The following is a 12,500-nucleotide window of genomic DNA, read 5'->3' on the forward strand; positions in this document are numbered from 1 at the left end:
AAAAACCATGCCATGTACCCATCACAAATCATACTGGTTTTGCATTATTTGTCAGTGCATTAGACTGCAGTGCTGAACTAAATGGTCGTCATACACTCTTTGATACACATTCATTTAGTATATGTATTTGTATGTGCATGTATTACACCATATTAACTGCCTGTAATATTATAGTATACGCACATTTATGTGTGCCTAATCGTGGTTGGTACTGTCGGACCAATGTACAGTATAGTGTCGTCTAGACGCAACAAGAGGCACTTACTGTCAGACCAACGCATAACATCATCTAGATGCAATAAGAGACACTTACTGTCGGACCAACGCATAGCATCGTCTAGATGCATGGGGATGCCTTTCCAGAGTGCACTGTCCTTGGGGTAGCCCAGGTCCATCCGCCGCAGGTGGTCGTCATAGCGCCAGTAGCGGTTGTCCTTAAAGAAGTAGGTCTTGTCGTTGTGCAGCCACACAAACACAGCGTCCACGCCTTCCATGGGGAGCCCAAAGTCACTTATAGGCCGTGGGTAGCCCTCCTCTACATTGTTGTCTTTAAACACCCAGTACTTCACTCCTGAGAGAGAGAGAGAGAGAGAGAGAGAGAGAGAATAGAAGATAAGAGAAAAACACCCAGGTAAAAAAGTAGTATACTTATATAGTGTATATAAGTATAGTGTGTTAGAAATATGATTAAAGTATATGAAGTATAAAGCAAGTATGCTTACACTTTTTGTACTTTATGTAAAGTATGTTTAATGTGTACTTTTAGAAAGTATACTTCAAAGTAGATGTTATTAAGTTCAACTTCAAACTAAAATTAAATATACTTATTGTGCAATATTCAAAGTGTTTTTGTAATGTACTTTTAAAAGTGTACTTTGTTGTTAGTGTATTTTAAATGGTAAAGAAGTTTATTTAGTTTAAGTGTATTAAATTGCTAATACTTAGAGTTGTAATATAGTGTACTTATGGAAAGTATATTTTTTTTGGTAGGCCTAATACATTGTTTGTATAGTTTCATAGTCATCTCACCTTTAATAAAATACTAATGTGTGTAGCCTTTAGGCCTGACATGTCAGCCGCATGGATGGCAATGTGCAATAACCTAGCCTAGACACACTGATCTATCAGTTTTGGTCATCAAATAATATTTTTTCTTTTGTTGATTTTGTGTCTTAGTAAGGTAGTAGCCTATACGTTTGTGATGTAGTAGAGGTTGTGAGAGGATGAATGTGGCATTTTGTTAAATTTATAGGCAACACAGTTAAATGTATAGGCAGTCCAGTTGACCAATAACATGGCTGTTTGAATTTGAAATGAAGTGGGCGGATCTGTGCAACATTAACGTTATTTTATACAGTCTATGCTTGTAACTTTATTGGCAAGACAGATGGACTGTAGAGACCAGAAAATGCATACGTTTACAGGTTTAAGGTTAAAGGTTACAGGTTTGTCCAAATTAAAGATACCATAAATTCTAGTCATGCCAGAGACGTCCTACAGAGCAAGGACTCCTCATATGAGATAACAAGGGCTGAAGCCAGTTGGATCTAAAGTGCCAAGTTATTCGTTATCAGGTGAGTCCCAAAGCATATTGTTAAATGATTCTGATGTAGCTTACTCTTTATGACCTTCGGTAGTCTTTGGAGAAGTTAAATTGATGGCTTAGGAACCTTTCAAGAGTTTGTTTTTATCCTTGCTAGTACAAGCTAGCAATGCCAGATCACATTAGCTCAAGGATTAAAGTTCTCCGTCATAGGACGGATTTCCGTCAATTTGATTTTAGAAATGTCATATTTGAGATCGATGCAGATCCGATGAGAAAAAAATAGGAGGGGGGGGGGGCTATCACCTTTGCTTTTCCAAAGAACACATACGGAGGACTATAACGGTCTAAAAGTTGGATTATAGTGACACATTAGAGACAGCTGATGAGGTTGGCCAATCCGTTTAACTTTTTTGGATATGATATTGTGAGCTCTATGTGCGAATTCGGAGAAGAAGCGTAGGCTGTGTTCTTTCCGTGCATCAATGTAGACAATTTCTTACTATCGCGAACTCTTGTCAGGGGAGGTCATTCATTTTGGGTGTCACCTATGACTTGAACAGATAGCCTTCTATGCCACCCGATGTAGGCTACTATTATTGTTACAGTTTTTAATCAATGCAACTAACATTATGTGTAAAGCGACGCAATATAAACCGTAGCCTATGCAATTTATTATCCCGTCTGTTATGACATGTACAACAATGTTTTTCACAATTTGCGACGGAAGGTTTTGACTGAGCGTGTTAGCATAAAAAAATAATAATATCACTGTCATCATCGCGAACTGTTGAGTAAGGGGGTCAGTCTGTTTGTGACGCACAGACAGCCTTGTAGCCTATTTTGCTTAGGTCTCACTTTTAACGACAGTAGGTTGTGAGTGTATGTTGACAAAAAATAACCATACAATTAAAATAGTCAACTTAAAACTTTGCTATAAAATATTATTCATTTATAGCACAAAACCATAACCAGTAGGCCTACCAGAACCTCGCATATTAGCGTCATGATTTGTGTGCGTCTATTTGGCAAGGCCACTAGCTGTCATGGATGCGGTGTTGCTAAAGGAAGGCAGGTGTCAAAAGTTAAAAAATAAATGGAGATGGGCAGCTGTTGGAAACGGGGGAGAACTAACAACCCATGGTGTAAAGAAATTTGCTTTTGCGCGGTTCGCTGCAAGAAAATTCTTTATGGATGCAATAGGAAAACGTTTTAGCACGCCACCAATCAGAAGACCGCCATAAGGTTAACGTTCGTGCACTTCAGGACATCTTCCCTACCTGGTGCAACTAGCCACCACGACAGAGGTAGGCTACGTTTATCTATGGCTGACCGTTTTTACGTTTAGGCTACGCATGTTCTTTCATAGCGCAACACGACCTGTCCCTCACCATATCGCAACCCTTTTGTCAACCTTATACAATCTGTTGCTGAAGACAAAAGCACCGTCTCCAGATTGTCGTTATCAAATGCGCCTCCTGCATGAGCACACACAGTATTGCTGCTCATTGGAAAACTGAGTTGTCTGTAAAACTCAAAATTACCATGTTTTCATTAAATGCGGATGAGGCAACAAATGGAAATATGAACAATATCTAGAATGTTCTGATTCGTTACTTTGATGAGGAAATGGGAAGTCTTGCCAACTTGATTTTATAGATTTTACTTGGTGTAGAATTGCATATTAACAAGAAAAAAATCTCCCCTTTAAACACTTTTGGCCTGAAGTAATTAAATAAGAGTGTGTTAAAGCCTTTCTACAATATTGCTGCAGTAGAAAAGAACAGCAATGACTAATCAACCCAACCCAAAAGGGCACATGTCCAACCCAAAAGGGCACATGTTACCCCGCTGCTCATCCAGCTACACTGGCTACCTATGGCGGCCCGCATCAAATTCAAGTCTCTAACGCTTGCCTACAAAGTAGTCTCCGGTTCTGCTCCCACCTACTTGAATGCCCTCATACAGACTTACACTACCTCCAGACCGCTGCGCTCCTCTGACGAACGACGTCTAGCTCTACCACCGGTACGCTCAAGCCAATCCAAACTTTTCTCATCTGTTGTTCCTCGTTGGTGGAACACACTGCCAGTTCCTACAAGGGCAGGGACATCCTTTTCCACTTTCAAAAAACTCCTGAAGACCCAGCTCTTTAGAGAACATCTACTCTCATAGCAACACTTACAACAAGTCTTACTGATCCTAGCACTCACCAGCCGTTTTAAACTGACAAGTAACTGTTAAAAACAGCACTCACCGACGCACTTATTCTTACTGTACTCTAATGTTTTTTTTAAACTGTCCTAAAATTGTGAGAATTGTTCTAAAAACTTACTGTTTACCATGTTGTTAGTCGCTTTGGTTAAAAAGCGTCAGCCAAATGTAATGTAATGTAATGTAATGTAATGTAATGTAATCAGCAATGGTCAGGGATGGTACTAAAATATATTTTTGTTCATCAGGAAAACTCAATCTCAATCAAGAACACTCTCAATTTGCCTTATTCACATGGTGGCCATTGGCGGCTAAAACGAGGCTACAGGGTACACAAACCATAGGATTGTTATGTTCTATGCATTCACCTGTAGGTGGCATTAATTTTATAGTAAGTGTACCCTGTAGCCTCGTTTTGGTTTAAACAATGGCCGCCGTGTGAATAAGGCGAATACTCCCTTTACTTTGCTGTTTGCATCTTTTTGTACATTAAAAACCAATAGGTCGCGACCACAAAAGGGGTGCTATCTCTATAGGTAGATATGAACAACGTATGACTTATGGCCTGAAAAAAGTTCAGTCAAACTATTTTTTTTCACTTTAATCCCTGCATTAGCTAATTTAGCTAACATTAACGTCATACACGTCGACCCAGATCCCTATCAAGAAGAAAACTACATTAGCCTGCTTTGTGTTTGTGGGATTATTGACAAGCGTTGGCTAGCACTAACGTTAGACAAACTATGATGGAAGAAAGTGTGTTCTTTATTAAGCAACGTTTGCCTAAAGTTCACCAATGTTCTTTAATATTATGTGTGGTGTAGCCTACCTCACAGAAAGGAGGATGGTGCTAGGCTAGTCACACTTCACACTTCACATTCATTAGGCATGCTAATGACATTGTAGCTGTTTTTTCTTTAATCGTGGAGACATCTTTTAAAATGAGTCTACAGGACAAATTACATGCATTTTATGAAGTAGAACGTTTTTTTTCACCATTGATATTAGAGGGGGAATTAAACCTGGTGTTCTACTAAGTTAGTGCTATGAAGCTTAGGCTACATGATTGATATTATGCCTTGGTTTATGCGATAGATTTAGATTTTTTTAATTATTCGTGTTTGACAGAGCATTCAAGTTCATTTCATGGTAGTGTTTGAAATTTACCTAGTTTTAATCTGTAGCCTAACTATGTATGTTTTTACAGGTGTTCCTGGACAGTTTTGAAACCGAGATGTCTGAACGCCTCAAATAATCAGCAGTAAAGGTAAATATTCTTCATCCAGGACCTTGCCCCATTACTCTTAAAGCATAACTCAAGCCAAAATGCAACCTAGGGTCTTTTTGTGAATGTACCTGAGTCAAACTTTCGTTTGAAAGCATAATTAAGTCAGAAGCGCCACCATTAAGCTTGACTGTATTGTCGTTTCTGGGTCAAATGGCATTTTGAATGGGAGTCGTAGGGGCAGAACTATTTTGATACATGCATTGATTCATCCATCAAAATAGTAGGCTAGTGCCCCTACGACTCCCATTTAAAATGACATTTGACCCGAAAACGATAATAGGGTTGTATTGGAAACAAAGGAATCTAAGGTAATCAAATGCAGAAAACAGGGTGGTTGCACTCATATCGGTGCCAAGGTGCACAACGCTTTAAGGAAAGACTACCTGGCCAGGTCTACCCATACCAGGATGGCAAACAGATGGTGTCAATACCAATTTGACCCATACAAAGTAAATGTCAAATAGGTACAGATAATCTGTATTAATCTCATCATTGCCAATGGATTTCTGTGTAAAATATTGTTTATCTTGTAAAATGTTGTCCATCTTCTTTCTGTTCACAGACAACAGAGATAAATTCTCTAATACCAAGGTCAATGCATTTGACTGCTGTCCAGCCCCGGGTTGCCACCGAAAACTTTATGCATCTTGGACTGGAAGATGGTGTGCTAGTAAGGAAGCTAGCTACCACAGCTTTTGCCACCACATCTCAGTGTTGGGAGGGAAGTTCACTCACTGCACAACTCTACCAGCTGTACCTTTCCTCCTCAGCCATGATCCGTAACCACCATTGTTTTCTTTCTGGGCCAGAAGACTTTGCAAACAAATAAGCAATAAATGATCATGCATTACAAATTTAGCTATGTTAGACTGTTAAGTTGTTGGCTTGTAGGCTGGGTGTCCAGTAAACAATTTCAAGCTTTGAGGGCAAATTCTCTCACCTAGGAGGGTAAACAACTTTTGTTTTTCATGAAATCTGCATTTTTAATTGATGGTCTACCAATGAGGATGTAGAGTATCGCGACACAATAGTGGCAAAAAGCACTTGCGCGATAAAACATGCATTCGGGTGTATTATATATTATTTCACACACGCATATATTAAATGCGTGCGCGCAAATTCTCTCTGTGCGTGCGCACTCAGAGGAAACTGCTCCCCAAGCATGGAAGAAAATGCTGCGAGCGAGGAGGAATCTGACCAGCGCTCCAAACAGCCACTCGAAAAATCTATGCATGTGAAATAATATAATAGACCCAAATGCATGTTTTATCGCATTACCACATCCAACTTGAAAAGATATGCTCAAGAGATCCATAACTTTCAGAAAAATGTTTTACTTTTGTTATGGATGAATATTATGTTTTGTTTTCATTCATGTCAATAAAATGTTTTTCTCATAATCAAAGTGTAATTTGTCATGTAACAGAATAGTTAGAAGAGTACTAATAGTACAATTTTAAATCACACTAATATTATACTTAAATTGCATGCCTTTATAATGCTTAAAGTATCTTAAGACTATACTTTTATTAACATAACTGCAAACTTTCAAGGCACTTATTGTAGTCAGGAAGTACATTTGAAGTTAATTTAAAATATTACAGAAGCATGCCAAATGAATAGAAATGAGGATGATAAGAGTGTATTCAAAATACACTACTACACTATTATTAGTTATACTGTAATGCCTTTTAAGTAAATTTCCAATACACTTGGGATGTTACAAAATTGTACTGCGACTGTGTTCCGAATGCTCATAAAATCTCTTTTTGTATAATGTACTTAAGAACACTTAAAGTTTGAAAAAAGTTGTTCCATTTTAGCACACTAATTACACTCAAAGTATAGTCAAGTTGGTATTAAGTTGAACTTAATACATAATTCAATACACTTAATTACACTTGGATTTGACGAAAAAAGTACAAACTGTACTTGGTACACTTTCAAAAAGTATACTTTTAATAGTTTTTTTTTTTTACCTGGGCAGTGAGGGTAAATCAAAGAGCATTTTTACTCTCACTGTTGTAGCACAGGAGAATGGAAAAGATTTGTCCACAAGAGGTGGTTGAGGTGCTTGGCATATCAGAGACAAAGACTTGAGGCCGAATTTTAAGACAGCCTCAAAATGAAAAATGAAGAAAAAAATAGCGTCTCCGCTCACATAACCATGAATATTTAAACCTCTGCTTGCAAGTCGTGTCCTTACACTTGTAACTTCCCACTGTTCTGAATAGATTCTTCGAAAGTTCCCTACCCTTGAAGAACAATTTCTTTTTTTAAAGAACGCTGAAGAACACTCAGGCTCCGTCCTCATCATCAAAATGTCTCAAAAGCCTCAAATATTTCAGAGGGTGGAGGAAGGTTTTTTTGGGGTGGGTGGAGGAGGACTGAGATATGTCCTCTGTGGTGTCATTAAACTTAATGGAATCCTCTCTTAACAATGCCCCCTTTTTCACTTCCAATTATCAATAACCCTGCTCCAGGATATTGGAACAGTTTATCATCCTGACAGATCGTATTAATATATATGAGAGTGTATGCTCCTGCAGGACTGGGCCTCAGTGGAACTAAGTGACAAGCCCATGCTCGCCCATATCCTCTGTATACTCTACTCTATATGTGGCGGTGTGAGGCAGTTTAAATGTGAACTGCACTAGCAAGAGTAAAGGAATCTAATTAAGCACGAAGGAGTTTGATGTCTTCTTGCTAAATGACTTCCAGGTTCCCAGAAGACTTGAATGTGTGTTTTAGACAGCCTGAAGGACCTCTCAAGTGGCATTTTGAAAGTCAAGGGCTTAACTGCTCTTTGTTCAGATCTTTTGTCTTATGGTCACTCAAGCCAATGCCCTAGAGGGTTCTGCCAAAGTGGACAAATTGTGCTACCCCTTTCGGCTGTCCTTCACTAAGCCATGGGAGTGTGTTTCGGGGTTGTTTAGTGGGGTTGCGCACCTTTGAAGAAGACAATCTTGTGGTCGCCTGGTCTTTCGTAGACGGCGTCCACGCTGTCCAGGTTGGCGGGCAGTCCTCTCCAGAAGCGGTGGATCTGAGCTGGACGTAGAGACACCAGGTGCTTCTCCCGAGTCAGACGCCAAAAATACTTCCCTGTGGGGGTTGAACAGAGCAGAGTCATTATAAGGCATTGTGAGTGTGTGTTGTGTGCTAGTTCCAAGTAACACAATCTCGGAGCGCTGTCGCATTGCATCTGTGTGTGGGTTTGGATGTGTGTTTAATTAAACGACTCTGCGCAAGCCTTTGTGCCTGTGTGTGTGTGTGTGTGTGTGTGTGTGTGTGTACATGTGTCATACTCTGTCGGAGTGTGTGCTGTGGGCTTCTTCGCCATCACTGCAAACATGAAAAATGACCACGGAGTGAACATGTGTGCAGAGCCACAGGCTGTTCCTGCCTGACGCAGCCAACCAGAAACATCCTCCATCTTCCTGTCATTCTCTCTCTATCTCTCTCTATTATTTTCTCTCCACTGTTCAAAAAAAAAAAACATCTCATTATCATCTGCCATCAATATGGATGCTCTTAAAAGGAGCAGATTTGCTCTGGACTGATCTGAGAACAGATATAGTGGGCGAGGTTGTCTCAGAAGCCCACTGCTGGGAACGTCCGGCGCTGCACATTAGAAAATGTTCGTCCTCTGATCTGAGGAGATCCAGCCGGAGCCGTGAGCTCTTTAGGGACACACTGGAGCACTGAATCACCAAGTCTCGCGGTTGGGCTGCTGCTCAGAGCCGTATTGATTGCTCTCCTCTCCTCTCCTCTCCTCTCCTCCTCACTACTCACATACACGTGGTCTGGTCTTTACCTTTGAAAAAGAAGGCCTCGCCTCGAATCTGGGCCACTGCATCAAAGTGAGTGGTGCATCTGTCGGGGGCATCGCGCGCTGGCCTAGGAGAGCGAGGGAGAGAGAGAGAGAGAGAGAGATGAGGCAGGAGGAAGGGAGAGACAGATGAAGACTTTTAAACAGTTGCTTTATTGACGCAGCAACTAAGGAATTCTATGAATGTCTGAGTAAATGTGTCCTTGCTTTCAGCGCAGTGTTTACCATACATCCAATATCTGAACATACATTAAGCTTAAACAAGTTTTCAGCATATGAGATGAGCTATCTGTTGGAAGTTCATCACTGGCGCTGCTGCAGCCTTCCAGCAAACGTAGCACTGGTGTTTTCACAGGGTCTTGACAACCACTGAAAAGTTGTGCTTCTTCAAATGTTCCCTTGGGAGAGTTCCAGTATAAGTCCTTGCATAAATGAATACTTATGCACAGTGTATACTGGGATATATTTGCAATAATTAATGCTGAGCTTTGAACTTTACAGATTGCAACACTTTCTGGATGGCAGTTCGCTGGTTAAACATGATGTGTGAGCAGTTCTATGTCAGTAGTGCATAGCAGGCTGTGATGATCATTTTGCTAATTTGGTTGACAGTCTGATGACAGCTGGGCAGGCCATGGGCATTATGCTTAAGCAAGCCACCCCTAACAGTGATTACATTGTTGTGCCTCTGCTGCATCTACTCCCCAGTCACTTCATGCATACCACTCTGTGAGAGTTTCTTGTTTGTTTGTACACATCACTGTTCATTTGGATTGGGATTTGATGCAACATTGACAACAAACACAAAAATCCTCAACGGCAGATCTTTGAATGAGTCTGTGTGCTTGTGTGTTTGTATACACACATGCGCACACACGCACATGCGCGCACACACACACGTGCGTGCACACACACACACACACACACAGACACACACACACACACACACAGACAGAGTAGGTACCATATGGACTGTCGAGATTGCAGTATTTGGCACCCTGTTGTAGGTTTGACAGACATCCCCTGTAATGCATTTGTTTGTCTGTCTCGATACAAGTCCAAACAAACACACCAAGCAACTCTGCATGCCTGTTTGTGTGTGTGTATGGTGTGTGTGTGTGTGTGTGTGTGTGGTCAGGCAGGACGCCAGCGCTCACCAAAACGAGTGTGTGGCTGGCACGCTTGCCGACGCATCCCCCCACATACATGTGAGCGAGGCATTTTTGTTGGTGGGGTCTCTATTAAAAAACTGGCTGGCCATCAAGGGGGAAGTTTTCACCTGCTTGCCGAGAGAGGGTCTCTGAATGCATTACTGGGCCCATTAATGAGGGCTTTAAGAGGTTGACGTGGCCCGCTTGCTAATGGCCGGGCAATTACCACCACAGTACTCCTTTTGTGAGTGGCAAATGTGCCTTGCGCCTTATTAACAAAGATCTTCATTCAGAGCTTATTAAGCCCAGCTCTCTCTGAGGACTATATTAGTGACCTCTGCCAGACTAAATCTACCCTCTGTCCACACCACATCACTGGTGCGACTGGAAAGAGTGGAGTGAGGACGGAGTGTGTTTGTGTGTTCGTGTGTGTCTGTGTGTGTGTGTGTGTGTCTGTGTGTGTGTGTGTGTGTGTGTGTGTGTGTGTGTGTCTGTGGGTGTGTGCCTACGCGTTTTGTGTGTTTCACTGCGAGGAGTCTGTGTTTGCATTTAAAACCGCCGCACATGAAAAAACTTGAAAAACAGAAGCTTTGTGATGAGTCAACCTTTGCGTGCGTTCTTGTTTGATCTGGGGCTGTGCGTTTTGAAGGCAGGGCGCTTGGCGTGGTGTGTGAGCAGGAAAATAATCGGCCTGATTGGGCTTCCAGGAGACAACAGATAAGGGCAAAAGAACAAGGTGGAATAAGAACTGTATTGCACACTGTGGGAGCATTAATGCAATCTGTATAGCAGTGTGAATGCTAGTGTGTGTGGTGTGTGTGTAGATTTAAGACATCGGATCTCCCATGTTCAGAAGAAAGCCGCAATCTCATATATTATTTATTATATATATAATAAATAATAATATATGAGAGTGTGTGTGTAGATTTAAGACCTCAGATCTCCCATGTTCAGAAGAAAGCCGCAATCTCATATATTATTATTATATATGCCTATAGTCCAATCCAGTGCCTAGAAAAGGTCACTGATAAGAGATGATGTAAGGTGTTTTGTTTAGTGTTAGTTTTCTATGGCGACAGAAAAGTGCCATAAAGCACTCGAGCGATAAAACATGCATACGGGCGTATTATATTATTTCACACTCGTAGATATTAACTGCGAGCGCGCAAATACTCTCTGCGCGCACGCACTCAGAGGAAACTGCTGCCCAAACGAGGAAAAATATGCTGCGAGCGAGGAGGAATCTGACCAGCGCTCACTCGAAAATCACTCAGCTCTCTCGAAGTTGATGTCTGCTCGCGCAAAGTGAATTTCTGCTCTACTTGGGGGCGGTAACCAGGTTTGGTACTAGCTCTGCTGTGATTGGCCGTGTTTGAAGAGTGAGATTTGATTGACAGCCCTCCTCAGTCGAAGAAGACAACCAGAGACGGTTGATAAGAATCTTCGAGACAACAGCGTCTGGCAGTGGGCAGAGATTTCTTCAGGTAAGAATCCATTGGCTGAATTCGGGCATTTGTGATGACCGAAAAACTGTGGCTCGTGTAAAATTTCATCTGAGTATGTTTCTGAGAAATATGTTAGTGTAGCTTAACTTTAACATTCGTCTTCTTTGTATAGATTAGAACGTTATTACTTAGTCTGTAATGTTAACCACTAGCGACTAGCTAACGTTAACTTTAGTTAAGCTTAGCTCCATGTCTGGCTGGCTGCTGGCAACAATTAGGTCATTAGGCTAACTGAACTATTGTAAGGTGAACGTGCATATTCTGTTTGTTAAATTAGAGAAAAAAACATTTCTGAGAAATATGTTAGTGTAGCTTAACATCAACATTAGCCGTAGTCTAGAACGTTATTACTTAGTCTGTAATGTTAACGTTAACCGTAGCTAATGCTAGTGACTATAATGTTAACGTTGTTTATGGCACTTTTCTGTCGCCATAGTTTTTGTGTTTAGACTTACGGGACGGTGGACCTGTTCTCAGGAAGGTCCAGCAGAACTGGTGGATCTGCAGTGCGGGAAGGGTCATCTGGGCGGACTGTGTGCGACACCGAATCTCGCACCCCTGGGAAACAGAGACATTACAGATAATTGTTCTGTGCATCTCATGTGGTGTCTTCACACACCTACACACACACACTTACAAACACACACACACTCTTAACAAACGCACACTTACACAATCAGGAGGCCTTTTCACACTGCCAAAATCGCCGCGATTTTATGTACCAGAATCGCGGAACGACTGTCCCCTTCACATAGACCGAGGCGGAACGGCAGGACAAAGTGTCTAGCCAAATTTACTACCAAGCCCACTAGACATTTTGCCGAGTTTTTTCGTTCTGGCACCAGTGTGAATGGGTCAAGGCAGAAACGGAAATCTGGGCGGGCATTTCGATGCTATGTCCAGCCCACCACAGGAGATTGCAAATAAATCTAACTGATAAAAAGTAGCAATAGCTGAGACAGCACATTAT

The 12,500-nt window shown here is 41.4% G+C and overlaps 1 protein-coding gene and 1 long non-coding RNA gene across 4 annotated transcripts in view; one reads left to right on the plus strand and one right to left on the minus strand.

Moving 5' to 3' along the window:
* mmp17a (matrix metallopeptidase 17a) overlaps window positions 1–12,500 on the minus strand; it is an 85,619-nt gene that overhangs the window by 4,179 nt on the left and 68,940 nt on the right. For all 3 annotated transcript variants that reach the window (XM_042060229.1, XM_042060228.1, XM_042060227.1), the window contains 4 exons: window positions 11,986–12,088; window positions 8,860–8,942; window positions 7,995–8,147; window positions 314–571 (listed from right to left, as the gene is read on the minus strand). In XM_042060229.1, coding sequence (XP_041916163.1) covers window positions 314–571; window positions 7,995–8,147; window positions 8,860–8,942; window positions 11,986–12,088 — 597 coding nt within the window. The remainder of the gene's footprint in view (window positions 1–313; window positions 572–7,994; window positions 8,148–8,859; window positions 8,943–11,985; window positions 12,089–12,500) is intronic.
* On the plus strand, window positions 1,512–5,826 carry LOC121680730. The gene is made up of 3 exons (XR_006021792.1): window positions 1,512–1,574; window positions 4,965–5,024; window positions 5,608–5,826. It is a non-coding gene; the product is annotated as an uncharacterized LOC121680730 (long non-coding RNA).

This window comes from Alosa sapidissima, chromosome 13 (assembly GCF_018492685.1).
Source record: "Alosa sapidissima isolate fAloSap1 chromosome 13, fAloSap1.pri, whole genome shotgun sequence".
Taxonomy (NCBI): domain Eukaryota; kingdom Metazoa; phylum Chordata; class Actinopteri; order Clupeiformes; family Clupeidae; genus Alosa; species Alosa sapidissima.